The 19,997-nt window shown below is 43.3% G+C and overlaps 1 protein-coding gene across 2 annotated transcripts in view; it reads right to left on the bottom strand.

Annotated features, from left to right (window-relative positions):
• The window catches only part of IGSF3 (immunoglobulin superfamily member 3), a 145,643-nt gene that overhangs the window by 39,965 nt on the left and 85,681 nt on the right, over window positions 1-19,997 (bottom strand). The window contains exons 3-7 of one of the 2 annotated variants that reach the window (XM_056858501.1): window positions 13,063-13,473; window positions 12,289-12,309; window positions 11,344-11,733; window positions 7,413-7,814; window positions 4,129-4,533 (exon numbers count right to left, since the gene is read on the bottom strand). In XM_056858501.1, the coding sequence (XP_056714479.1) occupies window positions 4,129-4,533; window positions 7,413-7,814; window positions 11,344-11,733; window positions 12,289-12,309; window positions 13,063-13,473 (1,629 nt within the window). The remainder of the gene's footprint in view (window positions 1-4,128; window positions 4,534-7,412; window positions 7,815-11,343; window positions 11,734-12,288; window positions 12,310-13,062; window positions 13,474-19,997) is intronic. The other variant, XM_056858502.1, reaches the window with a different exon arrangement.

The raw sequence follows: 19,997 nt of genomic DNA, 5'->3' as shown, positions 1-19,997 counted from the left end.
AGATTTTTTCTGCAAACAATGAAAGGTCCATTAGAAACAGAATTACTTGACTTGACAGATGCAGGCAAATTTTTGTAAACTGTTTTAATTATTCTTAGATATGTTACTTTCTCTAAAAAGTTTTGATTGCTGAATTAAATTACATGATTTTGCTCAGGGATCGGTATATATTTATGAATTTCATTATGACCTATGGCCAAGCAATTAATATTCATTTTCCTTGTGCCTTCTCTCCCTGTCAGGCACAGTAGGAGTAAAATGCAGAGTTGGGAAGACCTTTATTTAAATCTCCATTCAGCCATGATGCTCACTGGACCTTTCACAATCCTATTCCTAGCTACCTCACAGGATAAAATGAAGACGGGCAGAGCCATGGGGTGTTCCCTTGAGCTTCTTGAACGAAAGGTAGGATAAAAAAATATCTCTAAATATTTTGATGATCATATAATATGTATGAAAGGCTGATATCTTCCTGATATTTTGACATTTCAAACCTGTACTGTTATCCTCCCGAGAAAGCACAAAACAGTGGAAAGACATGTCTGAGGAGACACCACGGTCAAAGGAGAGGCCAACTGTGGTTTTCAGCCCTCTGCCTACTTCATACCCATCACTTCAAATAAACAGAGTTTCATCCAACACTATGGGCAAATAAAAGGAAAGGAGCCAGATTGTACCAATGGATTCCTTGGGTATAGATAAGAGAAATTCCTGTAGAAGCAAGAGTCTTCAATATAGTAGGACGCGTGGTATCACCACTGTGGTTGCCACTACCAACTTACAAAGTTCAATACTTGATTAGAAAAAAGAATTCCAGAAGACTCATTACCGATACAATCTGATTGTGGGGCTCACACTAAATTTCATACTAGCACCGATGAATCTTTTGTACTCACTATTAGCAAAATTGAAGTCTGAGAATTGCTACCTACTTTTTTCCGAAGAAGACGAAGAGTTGGTTTTTATACCCCGCTTTTCTCTCCCTTTAGGGAGTCTCAAAGTAGCTTACAGTCACATTCCCTTCCCCTTCCCACAACAGACACCTTGTGAGGTAGGTGGGGTTGAGAAAATTCGGAGAGAACTGTGACTGGCCCAAGGTCACCTCTCAGGCTTCTTGTGGAGGAGTGGGGAAACCAACCCGGTTCACCAGATTAGAGTTCACCACTTATGTGGAAGAGTGGGGAATAAAACCCAGTGCTCCAGATTAGAGTCTGCTGCTCTTAACCACTAGACCACGCTATGTCAGTGTAGTAACTCTAACCTCAAAATGTTTTTGCAATTGCTTGTCTAGAATTTTTTTCATTCAACATTATGTGGACATCCTTGAAGCAAACAGGAAGTGATGCCTAATGGAGGGCATCAACAGCAAATATACTTTTAAGAGGCGCAAAAGAAAAGCATTCTGATAAAGGAAAACTCCAGGAGTGCAATTCAAGGGCAAAGCAAACACGTCCCAGACACACGTACTAGTCTGATTGGTATAAAAGCTACAGAGTACAAAAATAGTATCTCTCTGAAATTAGAGGGAATGATTTAGATAAACAGAATTACTGATTGATGTTGGAACTTAGCCATCGTATTGCGTCTGATGTCCTCTTTCCTCTCAGCATCGTTCCTTGAATGTTTAATGAACAAAATCAATTAGAATTCTGCCCTATGATCCTATCTGATCACTAAAGTACAGACCCCTCCTAAACCTTGACAGGAACACAGGCATCAGGTTAGAGCAGGAAACTCTCCTTAACGCATACTCTTCTTGTTCAGCTGGGCTCTGCCCTGCAATTAACTCTCTCTAGCACACACACACACGCACACACACACTCACACCCCCAAGGGCCACACAACAGAATAAACTGGGGGGACAGGATAAGATTTTGTCATTTTTTTGAACCTCAGAAAGCAGTTTGAGTGATTCGGGCTGGGGCGTCAATGGCGGTGGAAGGATCTTCACCCCCATACCTTTATCTAAGCAAAATAATCCCCTCCACTGAGCAGCTATTAGCCCAGCTAAGGAAAGTTGGCAAGTATAAGATGTGCCTGTCTTTTTTCCTTACTGTAGCTCAAGGGATTGGAGAGGGGTTCCTGTCTGAGAATGGCATGGGAGGAAACCAAGGCCCTCAGCACCAAGGCCCTAAGAGAAATCAGGTACACCCCCTCCACCATGGTTACTCTTTACAGGAGGGGTCCCCAACGTGTTGCTCGTGGCTGCCATGGCACCTGCCAACCCTTTCTTGGTGCAAGTGGGTGGGGTCACATGGGCCTCCTGCATAGCAGGGCTTCTGATTGGCCACTGGAGATCTGATTTGCTATGCAGATTAAAATAATGTTCTTTCAGTGGCAGCAGCCACCCATAGTGTTGGTTTTATTCTCTCACTCCTCTTTCGCGTTGCATTTAAATTACCCTGCTCCCATTCACTTGGGCTTCTGATCTGGAGAACCGGGTTGGATTCCCCAGTCCTCCATATGAGCGGCAGAGGCTAATCAGGTGAACGGGATTGGTTTCCCCACTCCTACGCACGAAGCCGGCTGGGTGACCTTGGGCTAGTCGCAGTTCTCTTAGAGCTCTCTCAGCCCCATCTACTTCACACGGTGTCTGCTGTGGGGAGGGGAAGGGAAGGTGATTGTAAGCTGGTTTGAGTCTCCCTTAAGTGGTAGAGAAAGTCGGCAGATAAAAACCAACTCTTCTTCCTCTTCTTGTGTTTGTGACTCTGCCTCCTGTAGCAGCCATTTTGTTGGTGTGGCCTCCCCCCGGGGGTCAGAATTCCAAATGCGCCCACAGGCTCAGAAAGTTATAGAAATTAGATTTAATAAATTTATATTTTATAGTTAATAATATCTTCAATACTGTTAAGACACTTCTATGGAAGTCGAGTGATGGGTCACTTTTTTAAGGTGGGTAGAGGGTCAAAGGGGTGTCTTAGTTTTTCCAATTTTATATACTCTGTAATTGTAAATGTATTGATAAGTTTATATAGATACCCTTTTGTATTTTCTTTTTTTAATGTTTTGTATTATTATTATTGTGTTTGTTTTGTTTATTTTTATTTTATGTTATAAAAATAAAAAAAATTATTAAAAAAAGAAAGAAAGAAAGTTTGAGGGCTCCTGCTTTACAATTACATGTCAGGAGATCCAACCACAGATTCTCAACAGAGCATGAAGTTTGGATTTAAGGGCCTCCCGACGCATTCAGAGAAAGCATGGGATTCTCACTTATTGAGAATGTAAATGTGAGATCACTTGAATGAAGAAACCAAAAAGTAGGTGCCCACGAAGAGTTCATTTTGAGCCTTTCCCTCTGTCCAAACTGGTAGTTTTCTATCAGTAGGGAGCATCTGGTTTAGGAGGCGAGGATTTAAACATGTGATTCCCCATCCACATCCCTAATACATGTTAAATTGCTACATTCTGAAGACGAGTATACTACGTGCTTTTTCCAGACATGGAGATACTAATCTTCTTGAGCTTTGCCAGTTAAGTCATGGTATAAATTGGGCTCACAGCAAAGTCTACTTTATAATGATTATGGATTGCGTTTTGGAAGCTTTCCACAATAATAAATAGATAAGCTTTTCAGCTTATCTGTAAGGCCTGCAGATAGCAGGAAGCATAATGTTGAGCCACTATCAAGAAATCAGGAACAAGATAGGTTCAAGATACCAGTATCACATGCATTATGAAGCTACTTATAAGATAGGATCTAGTATATGGATCTGAAAGCACTACTTCAACAGTTTAATGCACCACCCCCACAACAGGCATAATTTTCTACTAATAATTCTGAGAGTGTATGCTCTCTCTCTCTCTCTCTCTCTCACACACACACACACACACACTTATGCACACATTGATGCATGATGCAGAAGGAATGATCACTGCTGACAGCACTACCTTTGTATATTGATATTCTCAAGGTAGCTCCAATAGATAGATCTTTCTCATTACTTTGGGGCAGTGGAACCGCATAAACCAAATTCCTGTTCTTCTTTATACTTTAAAAAAAAACCTCTAACATGCAAACACTGTAAAGACACGAATAATTTCAGTCTCTACAAGTGGCAGGTATCCCATACTGAAAAGACCCTGCACAAGGCAATTTTTTTGGGAGCATGCCAACAGGATACTTACCAGGCCGCAAAACCCTGATTTCCAGGAGGTTTGAGGTCCTGTCTGCCAGTCGTGTCCAGCTGCTGTTATAGTTCTTCCGCCAGAGCTCCGCCACACATTGGTACTTGCCTGCCTCTGTGTCACTGGCCCTGCTGATGCTGAGGCGCACGTTGTTACTGGACTCTGCTTTCTCAATGGCTGTTCGAGTTCGGAACCCGATATACTTATCTCCCCACTGAACACCTCCATCTCGAGTAAAGGTGACCAGATCATGAAATTCTGTGCTGCCTGCTGGTTGAAAACGCCATGTCACAGACACCGGGACCCACGATGGGTAATGTGGTTTGATGATGCATTGTAAATCAAACGACTCATTATAGGTCACTCCAGGGGTGCGGGAGATGGCTGTAACTGCAAAACCGGCATCTACCAAAAAGCAAATGGACAGAGAGGGGAAAAAGTGAAGATGTTCATAACCACGACACATTGATCCAAGCACACAGAAAACTGGTTAGTCAACTCTTGGCCTTGGTAACGGAACACATGCATTTACAGTGCAATCCTGAGTAGTGTTATATTCTTCTAAACCCACTGATTTCAGTTGACTTAGGAAGGGTATAACTATGTTTAGAATTGCACTGTAAAAAATTTTAAAATAGGGATATGCAAAAAAAAAAAAAAAAAACTCCCTGTAAAATGCCTTGGTCCACATCTTATTTTGGGGTACATGCACTTTGGGGGAATAGTAGGGGCCCATCAAAATGCTTCCAACCAACTCTGAGGTCCTCAGCTGAATTTAAGCTTTGAACAGATTACAGGCAACCCAACTTAGAAACAGGAATCGTTTCTACAGCCCGGGGGTGGGGGGGCAATGCTTCAATCTGCCATGAAGTATATGATTCTCCACAGTCATTATCCTTCACATTACAGGAACAGTTTCAGGAAAGGAGATGGGACACATTGGTTTGATGGAGAAGGTAAGGGACTTAAGAGGCAAAAACCTTCTCAGGAATCAGACCAAGACTGCAGAACTCATTGGCAGATGAAATAAGATAAACCATTTATCCCACTTCTTTTATATAAACAAAACTATGGAATATGGCATATTTTGCCCCAGAGAGCTTTTGCTTTGTGGGGGGGGGGGAAGAAAAACGAAAAATGAATGTATTTAAATGCCATGTAACACCGAAAATACTTGAAGCATAAACAAGCACCAAATGATACTGCTTGTTAGATTCATCAACAATACTGCCTGACATGCAACACATGCAGATTCTGCGAAACCATTAATGAGGCTTTCGGGACTGTGTGATAAGCTTGCACGTATCATTAAAAAAAACCCATTAATATGATCTCCTAGTATAAAAACCATCAAGTGGCTCAGAATAATTTCCTGCGGCAACCTTCCACACAGTAGCAAGCCAGGGGACAATTCCGTTTGTTTGACCATACGAGACAGCGCTAAGGTGGGATAGCCCCCGGGAACTGTGTGGCTCAGGAAGACAGCACCTCCTGACCCGAGAGGCTAGAAGGTATTAATTAACAATGCCAGGCAACTGGGACATTAATTGTAGCGAGCAGATTAATTTTTGCCTGCCAGCCTTGCCTCAGAGCTGAAACGGAGATCTCTGCACATTTCAAGCAAGGGGACTCAGGGCTTCTAATCATCAAAGGACGTCACCAGGGCAGAGCTCTGGCCCGTGTAATTACAGCAAAAAACAGGTCAATCTTTGGGATTAAAGCATTTTGGAAATGTGTTTAATGATTATACAGGAGAAGGGGAGGAAGCCAGTGGAGGGAGAAGAGAGAACGTCCCCCCCCCTTTCACTACACTGTGAGTAGAAGCTACAAAACAATGTGGTCGCTGCCCCTCTCGACCTAGCAAACGGACCACCAGGCAACAGTCCAGGGCAATTTCAGATCCAGCAGGAGGAGGCTGAGAATTGAGAAGAGATCTTCATTTTTTCCTGTTATAGAATTCAGACACACGTGTCTTCTCAGGCAGCCCTACGCTGGGACAACTCACACCTAAACTAACTTCCAAAGAACTTCCTGCACACACAAGATCAGGAATTGACTGTCACATTGTACGGCGGCAGCAAATGATTGAGGGCCAAGCGGCTGCCTGGCAGGTCTCCATGCAGGAAGGGCTGCTGGCACATGGCGGCTACAGGCGCAACTCCCTCTCAGAGATGAAGCTGCCGTTCTCTGCCCTTGAGATACTGTAAAAGTTCTTGAGCTTCCCAAAGTGGAAACTTTGTGACATCTCATTCCACACTTTTTGCATCAGCTGACACAGTAAAAACACTTTTCCTGGGGAATACCTAACAGAACTGAGCAAGAATAATTTAAGAAGGTGCTGGCATTCTTGTTTTATTAATTATACTTACACACTTTCTCCAAAGTGCTCAGTGGGGCTTACGTAATAGTTTTCAGGCAGCATAAGGCAACTCACAAGGCCAGACTTGCTGAAATTAAGCAGTATTTACTGTGCAACGTGTCTTTCCCAGACCACTCTCTGGACTGTGCCTCTAGCAGGCATCTGAACAGGAACTACAGCCAGGGTAAACACAACCACTCGCTTCTTGTGCAAATTGTAGTGCTTAACCTCTCGAGAAAACAACACAATACATCTTTTACAGTCACGAGACAAGGAACACCAGATACACCAACATGCAAAGAGAGCAGAAAGACCCTAAGCAGCAGCTCTATGTTTCTTGAAATGTCTGGTACTGCCCCGGAGTATCTAAGACAATGAGTTAAGAGTCTGAGAAGTATGAGCAAGATATGTAAACGGCAGCAGTCTCCCTGTATTTTCACAGTCACCAAAGTAGTTTTAATTATTTTTCCAGCCAGGACAATAGTGAGGTCTAAATTGATGGAATTAAAGCCTTCACAGAAGATAGGGTATGTGAATATGTGTGGACAGAATGGAGAGGATGCAGAGGAGAGGGATGAGAATGATCAGGGGCCTGAAGACCAAGTCCTCCAAGGAAAGGCTGAGGAACTTGGGAACATTTAGTCTGGAGAAGAGGAAGCGGGGGGGGGGGACTCCCAAAGAATTGCTCTCTAAGTATTTGAAGGGCTGTCTCTTAGAGGAGGGCAGGGAGCTGTGGTGGGCTCCCCCTCTCTGGGAGTCTTCAAGCAGTGGCTGGACAAACACTTGTCAGGGATGCTCTAGGCTGATCCTGAATGGAGCAGGGGGTTAGACTAGAAGGCCTGTATGGCTCCTTCCAACTCTATGATTCTATAATATTCAAAATGTACCAGCATTCTATATACTTAAAAGCATCTTTTTAACTTACCCAGTGCATTGATGGTTACTGCAGAGCCATTGTGCCGCTCCCCAATCATCTGCCACTCCCCATCCAGTCTTCTCGTCCACTCTGTGATGCGACACTCATAATGGCCCTCATCCGCTTTGAGGCTGTTGAAGATTTCAAGTGTGAAGGATCCAGGCTGTACCTGCTCCATCTGAATCCCACCGTAGCTGCTGCGCTCAGTGTAAGAAAGGCCTGGATGAAGCGTCCCGTCCCGATCAAGCTGGACGATGTCACTGCGACGGTTCTGTTTGTCCACGAGTTGCCAAGTGACAGAAAGACGGTTTTGGGGTCTAAACCCTGTGCGCACATTACAACCAAAACGTAGGCTCTCTCCTTCTAGAACACTGGGGGCGTTGTTGGTCACCTCCACTGAAATATTGGTCTCTGAAATAAAGAGGCAGAGTGTGCGGTTATAGTCAAAGTTGTGCATAGCAGTTCTCACATGTCTTCAATGGTCACTTTCCCGCACAAAATGGGTCCCAAACTTGCTCATGCTAAAGACTCTGTGGAGAAGGAAAGGCGTCTGATCTGGCAGCACATGGATACACTCAGTAAGCAATTTGCGATTATAGTAGCATCAAGAAGTGCCACTGCAGTGGCAGAAGCAGCTGTCACTGCAATCCTATGGCAGGTTATGCCAGTCAAAGACCCCTGAAATCAACGGCTTAGACTGGAGTAACTCTGCACCAGTCTGCATTGTACGTATACCTGCATATGTTGTGTCCCCCCTCACCCATAATCATATACTAGGAATATTTAGGAATAATCGTATGGAAAAACATGGACTATGAGATTAATGTGTGAAGTAGCTTTGTGCCTTGTACAACTGTTGCACAATGGTGTCTGGACTGCTGTTACTGATAGCAATTTTGGCAGCTACTGGAGATTCTAGATAATATCCACTTCCACTTGCAATACAAGTGAGTTTCTAGAAATTATGGATGTGTGCTTCAAGGGACACAGACAAGGTTTTCAAAGTCTCTGATACCTGGAATATGGAACCTCTGTGCCGTATATGGTTGTACCCTTTTCCACTGTGCCAATCATGTGTCTATCCCATACAGCTCTTCTATTCCTCCCATAGAGCATATCTTTCCCCCAATTTAGTGGCTGACATTTTCATTTCTACGAAAGTTAAGTATCAACTTGATTAGATCTATCATGTTACTTTTCAGAAGAATTTAAATATATTCCTAACAGAGCTGCAACTCAAAATTAAAGTTTTATCCCAGTTGTTAATGCACAGCAATTTAGTTTGGGATAAGCAAGTATCAACAACTGCTTTCAGATTTCATTTCAGAGATAAAACTAGAATACAGAAGAATCCAGGCGAGTTACGCTGCTAGCTTCTGGTCAGTTGTATCCCATGCTAAAAGACAACGGGTTCATTTTATTCTTCAACATGGTTTTATTTTATGATTCTTGAAATTCCCTACATCTTTTCAGCTGCTGAGAAACTGGAGGTAAATTTGCATAGTATCTTCTGCTTCTGTTCTAGGTTATTTTATGCTTCTTTTAACACCACTTATGATTTGTTCTATGAGAAAAATTGCCTAAGTTGAAGACAGAACAAGGTGAAGGATGAATGAATCAGAGACCTGACTCCTCTTACTCAAATATTTCTGTATTAATCACTTCCCTCTGTTGCATGCCTGCATTGCGACACTCAGACATGGGCATGGCCCTAAAGTCAATAGCCTTCAACTGGAGTAACTGCATAGGATTACACTGCAAAACACAGCGATTAAGGAAGTCATGTAGACAGCTGGATTTTTGAGGCAATGAACTCAAACTGACCTCGGCGAGATTTTACAGTTGTTTCTGTAATGGCAAGAGGGGCATTTTCAGTTCAATCTTAAAGACAGTTACTTCATTTATATGGGCTTAGACTGGAGTGATGCTGCACAGGATTGCACTGTTCGTTGGGTAAATATCTTTATTTCCCCTAATTTAGCAGACACACCAAATGACATTCCTCCCTTAACTCTGTGTAAGGCACGGGAGAACAAGAGAAAGAATTAAAAGTTGAGCTAATGTTATACAAATTGTTGTTATAATTTATTATAGAGTGTACACACATTAAAAACACTAGGCCCAAAACGTATAGGCTTCAAATTAAAATTACTAAATATCCAACCGTGTTGATGAACTGTAATAAATGCAAATGACTGATATAAACGCGTTTCGGCCTGTTCTGCCTTCCTCAGTGGTCATATATACATTCATGCATATTTTCACAAACACATCCAAAAATACATAAAAGGTATGCTGAAAAGTAGCCACTGTATATGTTGAGTGGCCTGTTGACAATGGTGTTATTTTCACCACTGAAAATTGGCACACACACACAAAGGTTCTTATAGAAATTTTACAATGTTCCATGGATGTGTATTGGCCTATGTGAATGAATATATACATGTATGAATGTATACATGACCACTGAGGAAGGCCGAACGGGCCGAAACGCATCTGGTTTCTATTGGTCATTTGCCTTTATTACAGATCATCAACACTGTTGAATATTTAGTAATTTTAATTTGAAGCCTATAGGTTTTGGGCCTAGTGTTTATAATGCATAACTCTATAATAAATTATAACAACAAATTGTATATTAGCTCAACTTTTAATTCTTTGTGTAGTTTAGGTTGAGGTTTTTTTCCCTTTTCATTTTTTCTATGGGAGAACAAGAGCTCACGGTATCAGAACAGCATTCTCCAAGCCCATAAAGGCAAATACGCATTTAACCATTTCAAGGCCTATGCTTATCATCCCTTAAGGACTGCTTCTTCCCGTATAACCTCTCCAGTCTCTTAAGACCAGCCCAGGACCGCCTCTGCTGAACTACCCCAACCCTACCATCTGAGTTCTAAGAAAGAAGGTGGGGTGGGGCTGTGGCTCAGTGGTATGCAGAAGGTCCCAGGTTCAATCCCCAGCACCTCCAGTTAAAAAGCCAGGTAGCAGGTGATGAGAAAAACCTCCACCTGAGACCCTGGAGAGCCACTGCCAGTATGAGTAGACAATACTGACCTCGATGAGCCAAGAGTCTGATTCAGCATAAGGCAGTTTCATGTGTTCTTTTTGTCGTGCTCTGTGGAACTCCTTATTTGGCCTGTTTAAGAGTAGGACTACAAGTTCCTCCTCTACTAAGAGTCTTTATAGCCCAGCCAACAGTTGTTCACTGTAAAGAAGGGTCAAGAACCTGAAATTATTAGCAGAGACACATCAGAGGGGAGGACAAATTCTTAACCATTCTCTCACCCATCCCTTTCTCTCTCCAACCACTTTCTCCCTCCAATCTCCCCCAGTAGGGTTCCATGATCATGTGTCAACACAAACACAGCTCGAGAAACTTGGCTGGGGAAGAGATGGGTGAAGGAAAGGTGACGCACCCTCCTCCCATCTCTACTGGAAACTGCACCCTCCTGCCATTGGAGAAGTGGCCTTTGAAGACAAGTGGTGAAAGCAGAACGTGCAGCTTTGTTCAAACCTTATCAGCCTAATCCTAACTCAGAAAGTATGCTTACAACTGCAGTCCAAGTCTTTCAATTCTTCAACGAGTAATGCGAGGCACTGTACCATGTCCTTCAAGTGAATGTACATGACGTTAGAAATATACTATTTAAAGTCTTCATACTGTTTTTGCATGGAAAGATTCGCATTTCCTATTTTATATTTAGTATGAATTGTGAGTTTTTATGAGTTTATCTGGTGTAAGACACTTTGAGCCTGCTGAGTAAAAGTGGCACAAAAATCCAACTAAATGTGTCTCAGCTTCCTCTGAAAATTACATTCTGTAATGGCCAAGGAGAAGTAAACCCCATGAACTGATGGCGTCTTGCATATCCTTGCCCTGCCCGACCCCTTCCCTCACAACCCCACATGCTCAGGAAGAGTACCCAAGACCTCTGCTTACTAAGGGGAAGCACTGTGATGGGTGTGTTCTTTGGTCGTTTGCTCTCTCCATCAATGAATTCGCCAGTTGATGTCTTCAAGCGCTCCGTCACTCGACAGTTGTACTTTCCACTGTCTTCTAGGCGGAGTCGGTAGATTTTCAGGATATAGACACTGTCACTCTCCTTGGACACTTTCAGTTGGCCCAAAGCTTCACGCTGGGCAAACTCATTATTAAGTACTGGCACAGCATTAGCCCCAAAACTAGCAATCAGGGAGCTGTTGAAGGCCCATGAGATGGAGAAGTGCCTCTTGGCAACATTCTGTACCTCCAAAATACACCGGAACTCCACTGGTTCACCTACTGTGTATGTCCGCTTCTCCGTCTCCAGCCGGACGTTGATGTCCATATCTAGAGAGACAGAAGACACACACACATGCATGCACACACCCAAATGAAACAGCATCACAGCAATGAACACACCGAAAACCCTAACTTGATCACTTGAACAGGCAGTGAGACATCTCTATGTTCCTTTTCAAGATGCACTTTGCAATTTCCTTCCCATGTGACTATACCTGCTTCATCAAATGCTAATGTCTCTGTGCCATTTGTGTGCCCAAGTCTATGCACAGGCAGAAATAAGTGTTTGGCGCAAGCTAATTAAGGCACAAATGTTTATCAGATGGATATCAGCTTTCCGTCACAGAGGAAAGAGGCAGGGCTAGATACCATGTCTACATTCTAGTTTCATGGTGCCATGTTGAGAGGTTACCTCATCCTGGCCTGCATATATTGAGTCAAAGTTTGAACTGTACACCAATTTAGCAATTTTTATGAATTACTCTATCCAGGTGCCTTAGACTGGCATTCTGGCAAAGAATCAACTTTATTTTCACTCACTTAAAACATCAAGAGACAGCAAAGGAATATTAAAAAAAAACTGAACAAAACTGCAAATCCTACCAAAATTAATGTGAGCACTGACTGATAGGCAAAGCAAGAGGATACCACCATTAAAAAAGAGAGAGATACAAGAAGACACGTAAGGACAACATCAACACAGAGCAAAACACTGTTCAGTATAACTAAAAAAAAGGCTTAAGCCCCCCGGTTTTATATTTAAGAAAAATCAGAACATTAAATATTCAACGCTCATGGGTATGAATTGGGAGACAGAAAATAAACCCCCTTCCCAAGCTACACAATGTCTTCCCTTCTAAATGTAAGGGTTAAAACCTTAAAATGTCACCAGAAAGATCGTAAGCTGTGCTTTCTTTAACATTCCAAATCAAAAAGTTAAAAATGTCACAAATCTTAGTTCTGCCTTTCAACATAAAATTATTCCACCCACTCAAATACAGATTTGCAATTTAAGTCAGATGCCGTACTCTGAGATTGCCAAATCACTTGTTTCAAGGGGACTGCTCCCAAAGAGCTACGTTTGTTTGTATATGCATCTTTCCCACAGTTAATGGCATTTCAGACGTAAGCTACTTGGCAAGGTAGGTTAGGTGGAGTTTGTGTTATTAGCCCACAGTCATCCAGTGCCATGGCAGAGGAGGGGTTCAAACCAGGGTCTCCCAGATCCTAGCCAGCATTCAAACCACTATAACCGCACTGACTCGCCTTTGACCAGTACACCTTCTCCTCTCCTTCCCATTCCTGCACCCCAAAATTCCTCCTCGAGAAGAGTGTATTAAATGCTACGTAGGAGGGGGGAAAAAACTTGACACTAACCAGTTCCTTCCACATAGACCATGGTGCCCTCTGAGCGCTTGCGGGTCATTGCGTACCAAGTGCCGTCAGGGTCCTGAATCCACTCCGCTGCCTCGCAGTAAAACTCGCCCTCATCAGAGGACTGCAGGTTGTAGACTGTAAGCTTGGACAGAGTCTGGCCTATTTTATCCAGGCGGATGTCTCCACTGGCGTGCCGCTGGCTGTACTCACTTCCAGCGTGCAACACAAAATCTCGACTGAGGGAGATCACCTCCACAGCTGGCTCGTCTGCTTTTTTCCGGTACCAGGCGATGGAAATGTGGCTGTGCTGTACAGTAGCCTTGGATATCTCACATTTCAGCTCCAGAGAATCATGCTGCACTTTATTTAGGGTCTGGGCCTCTGAGGTCACCCGCAGAGAATCAGGAATGACTGCAATAGAGAAGGATAACTATTAGCACTTAATACTATTACAAGGAAATCTCTGAACAGAGAAAATAAAACGCAAAGCTATAATGGATCATTAGAATAAAAAAGAAAAACCACTGATAGTTCAGTGGTAGAACCCACATTAGTCACAGGTGGAAGTCCTGGCTTCTTTGACTAGTAGGATGAATCCTCCTGATCAATGCCACTAATGGAAGGGAGGGGGCATTTTTGCCAACTGCTGATTTCCCCATTATGCTGTTCCTGGGAGCCCCTGTTTGCTGTTGCATCCCATCCAAGTGCTAACCCATGGCCAACCCTGCCAGGGAAGGCAAGATGGATAGCTGTTGTAAACATGATTTTGGTATTTGGATGTATGCGGCGTGAGCCCTAGTGGGAACTGGTAGATTTGGGTTCACCTTTCCATGTGGAAGTAAATTCCCTAAATCTGGATTGGGAGAGGCTTCCTGCCAACCAAGGCAGGGAAGATTAAAAGGACTGGTATGGTCCAAATGTAGGGGGCTGGATTCTCCTGCAGGGAGCAGGCGGGGGTCTGGATGTGTATTTGTTCCACAGACATCCTGGTGGGAATGTTGGAGGTAACTGTTCTGTATTAAACTCAGTTTGGTGTTAAGTTGCTGTTCTTTTCATTAGAAGTGTAACCAGTAGGCATCAATAGCTATTTTCCCTGTCTGTGCTCTAGCTTAATCTGTAGCAATAAAGTCTTTTCCTGGTTAAGAAAGTAGACCGTGATTTAACGCCTCTTCATGCATGCCTTCGATCCCTCGCTCACATGTGCACTCACAGGAGACAGGCTGAAGTAAATGGGAAATTCTACTTTTTGTATATGCCCAGAGGCAGCCTTTACCAGTGTTTCCTAAGTCATTGGTAATGTAGGAAGCTGGGTTTTATGATGCATTTTTGTTGGTTTTCATGGATTTTAAAAGGTGATTTTATTATGTATGTTTATAATTTGTTAGCTGTCTTGGTGGTCCTTATCAGGGCAGTAAGGCGGGGCATAAATTTTGTAAAATAAAAAAATATTCAAATAAGGTTCCTCTCAATTATTAGCCAGTGCACAGTGTTACACATAGTACATAGTACATTTGGTAACACACTGTTTAGATTGCAGCTCGACGTATTTTTCAAGCCTATATGTATTATTCTCTTATTGTTTCCCTTAGATTGTTACGACTGCACAATTTAATAGGTCCCACTTATTCTTAAGGATTTACATTATGTTGCTTTGTTTCCTCTTTTTAAATTTCAGTCCTAGACTTATCCACTCAGGCCATCCTAAACAATTCCTCCACTGGCTCTTTGGCATTTACACTACCCTGGATAGTTTTTTTTTTCTAATTTCCTGACGCTTTCTCCCTAACAGCCATGGAACAGAATTTCTGTCTTTTGTTGCTTACATCCTTCCATAATTTAACAATGCCTCCAAGCAAAATTAAGGTGGTATTCACAGGAAGACTGCCTATTGCCAGGGCAGCACACTGCAGAATCAAATGTGTATTTCTGGCACCTTTAGCTACCAGCTATAAAGCGAATATGCAAGAAGCTTTCCGGATACTTTGGTTTGCACCAGGAATGGTGCACAATCCAGATGATCTCACCTCAGCAAGACTTCTTATTTCTAAGAAATCACAATTTTCCAGCATCCAAACTGCCTGGAGAACTGTGATTAGTTTCCTAGTATGAGTGCAACAACTAGGTGTATTAATAATATTTAGTATTTATGCAGAGCATCAAAGCTTTCAGAATGTTTGTGACATACATAATCTCAATAGTCCTTAGAACATTTGTGTGTTTAGGGGTGTTTTTCTGTTTTGGTTTTGCTAATACATACTGTTTTACTCAGTGAGTGTACAGCTGCTGTGACATTAGAACTGAAGGCTCCCAGCTCACACTCTCAACCAGATTGCACAGCAGCACTGCAATCACTCATATCGGCTGGGTGGTGGCCATAACATCATTGCAAGAGGTTTCACAAGGAATCATGAGGCTGTTTCTTGCTTACCCACACCACTTCCAACGCCCTCTCCTTTCAAGAGAATACATTTCTCGGTTTTTCTTTTTTGCAGGTTCCTCTCAAGCACCGCCAACACCCACCTCCGACCGCAAGGCTAACCTGACACACCTTCCATAAAATTTCTGGATGTAGCTAATACGAGAAACCATTAAGAGCATCCCTGTGGGTCTGAAAAGTTCTTATACATTCATGCAGAGAGTGAAAAATAATTAACCTTACAAGGAACAACAGCTCTTTCCACAAATAACCGAGCGCCTCCCTTCAAGCACCACCCCAAGGAAAGAACAAAGGAATATCCAATAAAATAGGAAGTAGATATTGCATTAGACAAACACAAAGTATTTGAACAGTATGATTCTTCTGTCCTCCTTTTACATAGTGCCGAGTATGGAGCTCAGAGGTGTTTTATCTGGGTGTGAATTGGATCTCTGAATGAGACACACAGAACAGGGAGAAAATCTCTTATTGGAGCAGCAGGTATTTATAAGAACATAAGAAAGGCCCATCAAGTCCAGCAGTCTGTTCACACAGTGGCCAACCAGGTGCCTCTAGGAAGCCACTAACAAGACGAGTGCAGCAGCACCATCCTGCCTGTGTTCCACCGCACCCAAAATAATAGGCATGCTCCTCTGATACTAGAGAGAATAGGTATGCAGCATGACTAGTATCCATTCTAACTAACAGCCATGAATGCCCCTCACTCCCCTCTTAAAGCCCTCCAAGCTGGCAGCCATCACCACATCCTGGGGCAGGGAGTTCCACAATATAACTATGCATTGTGTGAAAAAATACTTCCTTTTATCTGTTTTGAATCTCTCACCCTCCAGCTTTAGCAGATGACCCCGTGTTCTAGTATTATGGGAGAGGGAGAAAAACTTCTCCCTGTCCACTCTCTCCATACCATGCATAATTTTATAGGCCTCTATCATGTCTCCCCTCAGCCGCCTTCTTTCCAAGCTAAACAGCCCTAAGCGTCTTAACCTCTCCCCATAGGACAGTTGCTTTAGTCCCCTAATCATTTTGGTTGCTCTTTTCTGCACCTTCTCAAGCTCTGTAATATCCTTTTTTTGGTGTGGTGATCAAAACTATACAGTATTCCAAGTGTGGTCTCACCATAGATTTGTACAAGGACAGTATGATATCAGCAGTTTTATTCTCTATTCCTCATCTAATTATAGCCAGCATGGAATTTGCCTTTTTTACAGCAGCCGCACACTGTGCTGACATCTTCATTGAGCTATCCACTACCACCCCAAGATCCCTTCCTTGGTCTGTTGCTGTCAGCACAGATCCCATCAGTATATATGTGAAGTTGGGATTTTTTGCCCCAATATGCATCACTTTACACTTACATTGAATCTCATTTGCCATTTTAATGCCCATTCTTCCAGTATGCAAAGATCCTTTTGGAGCTCTTCACAGTCCGATTTTGTTTTAAACACCCTAAATAATTTGGTGTCATCTGCAAACTTGGCTACTTTACTGTTTAACCCCAACTCCAGGTCATTGATGAACAGGTTGAAAAGCACCGGTCCGAACACAGATCCCTGAGACACCCCACTGCTCACATCCCGCCATTGTGAGAACTGACCCTTGATTCCTACTCTCTGCTTCCTATTTTTCAGCCAGCTCTCAATCCATAAGAGGACTTGTCCTCTTATCCCATGACTATGAAGTTTGCTTAGCAGTCTTTGGTGGGGGACTTTGTCAAAAGCTTTTTGGAAATCCAAACACACAATATACACAGGCTCATTCCTGTCCACATGCTTATTGACACTTTCAAAAAACTCTAATAGGTTAGTGAGACAGGACCTACATGTTGGGTTTTTCCCAGCAGACCTTGCCCTTCTATATGCTTGACAATTCTATCTTTAAAATGCTTTCCATTAATTTACCCGGAACAGACGTTAAGCTAACTGGCCTGTAATTTCCTGGGTCCCCCCTGGAACCTTTTTTATAAAGAGGCTGATACAGAGGCTGATCGAAGGGACATATTACATATCTTTGTTAGAAGTTCAGCAATTTCCCATCTGAGTTCTTGAAGAACTCTAGGATGAATACCATCTGGTCCCTGTGACTTGTTAGTTTGCAGTTTGTCTAGACGTTCTAGGACTTCCTGCCTTATTACCACTATTTGCCTCAGTTCCTCATTTTCCCTCTCAAAAATCTCTGTTCAGGAGAAGGAATCTGCCCTGTATCTTCAACAGTGAAGACAGATGAGAAGAATTCATTTAGTTTTTCAGCAATCGCTTTATCCTCCCTTACGGTTCCTTTACTCCCATTGTCATCCAATGGTCCAACCGCTTCCCTAGCTGGTTTCCTACTCCTAATATACTTAAAGAATTTCTTATTGTTAGTTCTGATGTGTTTAGCAGTAAGCCCCTCAAAATCTTTTTTTGCATCTCTAATTATCTGCTTGCATTTCATTTGTGCAAGTTTGTGCTTGCTTCTGTTCGCCTCGTTTGGGCAAACCTTCCAGTCTCTGAAGGAAGACTTTTTTTCTCTAATTGCTTCCTTCACCTTACCCGTTAGCCATGGTAGTGACCTCTTGGACTTATTACTACCTTTCCTGACCTGCGGTATACAAGCTAGCTGAGCCTCTAGTAATGTGGACTTGAGTAACCCCCAAGCCTTTTCAAGAGATTTAACCCTCTTAACTGTTCCTTTCAACTTCCTCTTTACCAGTTTTCTCATTTTAGAGAAGTTCCCTTTTTTAAAGTCAAAGGTAATTGTATGAGATTTCCCAGTCACTTTCCCACTTACATCTAAATTAAATTTGATGCCATTGTGATCACTATTGCCAACTGGCTCAACTACATCCACATCCTGCACTAAGTCACCGGCAGCACCACAGAGTATTAAATCCAGGATTGCTTCCCCTCTGGTTGGGTCTATGACCAACTGTTCGAGGGCACAGTCATTTAGGATGTCTAAATTTTTTATCTCTTTGGCTTGTCTGGAGCATACATTTATCCAATCAATATGAGGGAAGTTGAAGTCTCCCATTATTACTACTTTGTTACCTTTACATGTTTCCCTAATTTCATTCTCCATCTCAAGATCACCCTGAGCCATTTGGTCAGGGGGCCGGTAGAACGTCCCCAGTACTAAATCTCCTTTGCGGCCCGGAATCGTCACCCATAAGGATTCTGTGGACAAGTCTGCCCTTTTTATGGTCTCTAGCTTATTAGACACTATGCCTTCCTTGATATACATAGCAATACCCTCTCCAATACGCCCTTCCCTGTCATTTCTCTACAGTTTGTAACCAGGGATGACTGTATCCCACTGGTTCTCTCCCCTCCACCAGGTTTCTGTAATGCTCACTATATCTATGTTTTCCCTTAAAACTATGCACTCTAATTCCCCCATTTTTGCTTGGAGGCTTCTAGCATTAGCATAGAAACACCTCCACACTGTTTCTCTCTTTTGACTTGCCTGGCCTGTGCCTTTGGGCATCTTTAAGTGGCTATCCATCATTTTTTCCCCATTTCCTTTCATGTCCAAGTAATTCCCATGTGGGCAATCTGAAGCAATTTTCCCTTTGTCCATGTGCACTGAGTTTGCCCGAACCGGATGTTTCTCAGCTCCTGTCGGCTTTCCCCCCAGGTTCAGTTTAAAAGCTGCTCTGCCACCTTTTTTATATTACACGCCAGCAGCCTGGTTCCATCCTGGTTCAAGTGGAGCCCATCCCTTTTGTATAGGCCCGGCTTGTCCCAAAATGTTGCCCAATTCCTTACAAATCTAAAGCCCTCTTCTCTGCACCACCGTCTCATCCACGCATTGAGACTCACCAACTGTGCCTGCCTAGCTGGTCCTGCACGTGGAACAGGTAGCATTTCTGAGAAAGCTACCTTGGAGGTCCTGGCTTTTAGTCTCCTGCCTAGCAACCTAAATTTGGATTCCAAGACCTCTGGACTACATTTCCCCACGTCGTTGGTGCCAACATGCACCACAACCACTGGCTCCTCCCCAGCACTATCTACCAGACTACCTATATGACGGGTAATGTCCGCAACCTTCGCACCAGGCAGGCAAGTCACCATGCGGTCCATGCACCCACCAGAAACCCAGCTATCTACATTCCTAAGGATTGAATCCCCCACTACAAGAAGCCCCCTCCCCTCTGAGGCATATCCTCGGTACGAGGATATCTGTTCATCCACCAAGGAAGAGGTCCCTTCTAAGGTACCACATTCCCCTACCTCAGTGAAATGGCCTCCTTCCCCAAGGGCTCCATCATCCGTGACTTGCAGGTTGCCGTCACCTTGGGACTGGGATGTGACTATTTCATCCCCGGAGTCCTTAGTCACCTCTCTCTCTGCCTGCCTCAGCTCCTCCAGTTGAGCTACCTTGGCCTCGAGGAAGTGAACTCGCTTCCTGAGAGCCAGGAGCTCCCTGCACCGAGCACACACCCACGACTTCTGTCCAGCAGGCAGATAATCATACATGTGACACTCCATGCAGCACACTGGATAGCCCCCTGACCCCCACT

The sequence above is a fragment of the Euleptes europaea genome, chromosome 12 (genome assembly GCF_029931775.1).
Source record: "Euleptes europaea isolate rEulEur1 chromosome 12, rEulEur1.hap1, whole genome shotgun sequence".
Classification (NCBI taxonomy): domain Eukaryota; kingdom Metazoa; phylum Chordata; class Lepidosauria; order Squamata; family Sphaerodactylidae; genus Euleptes; species Euleptes europaea.
The sequence above is the reverse complement of the archived record's forward strand: the minus strand, read 5'-3'. Positions and strand labels throughout refer to the sequence as shown.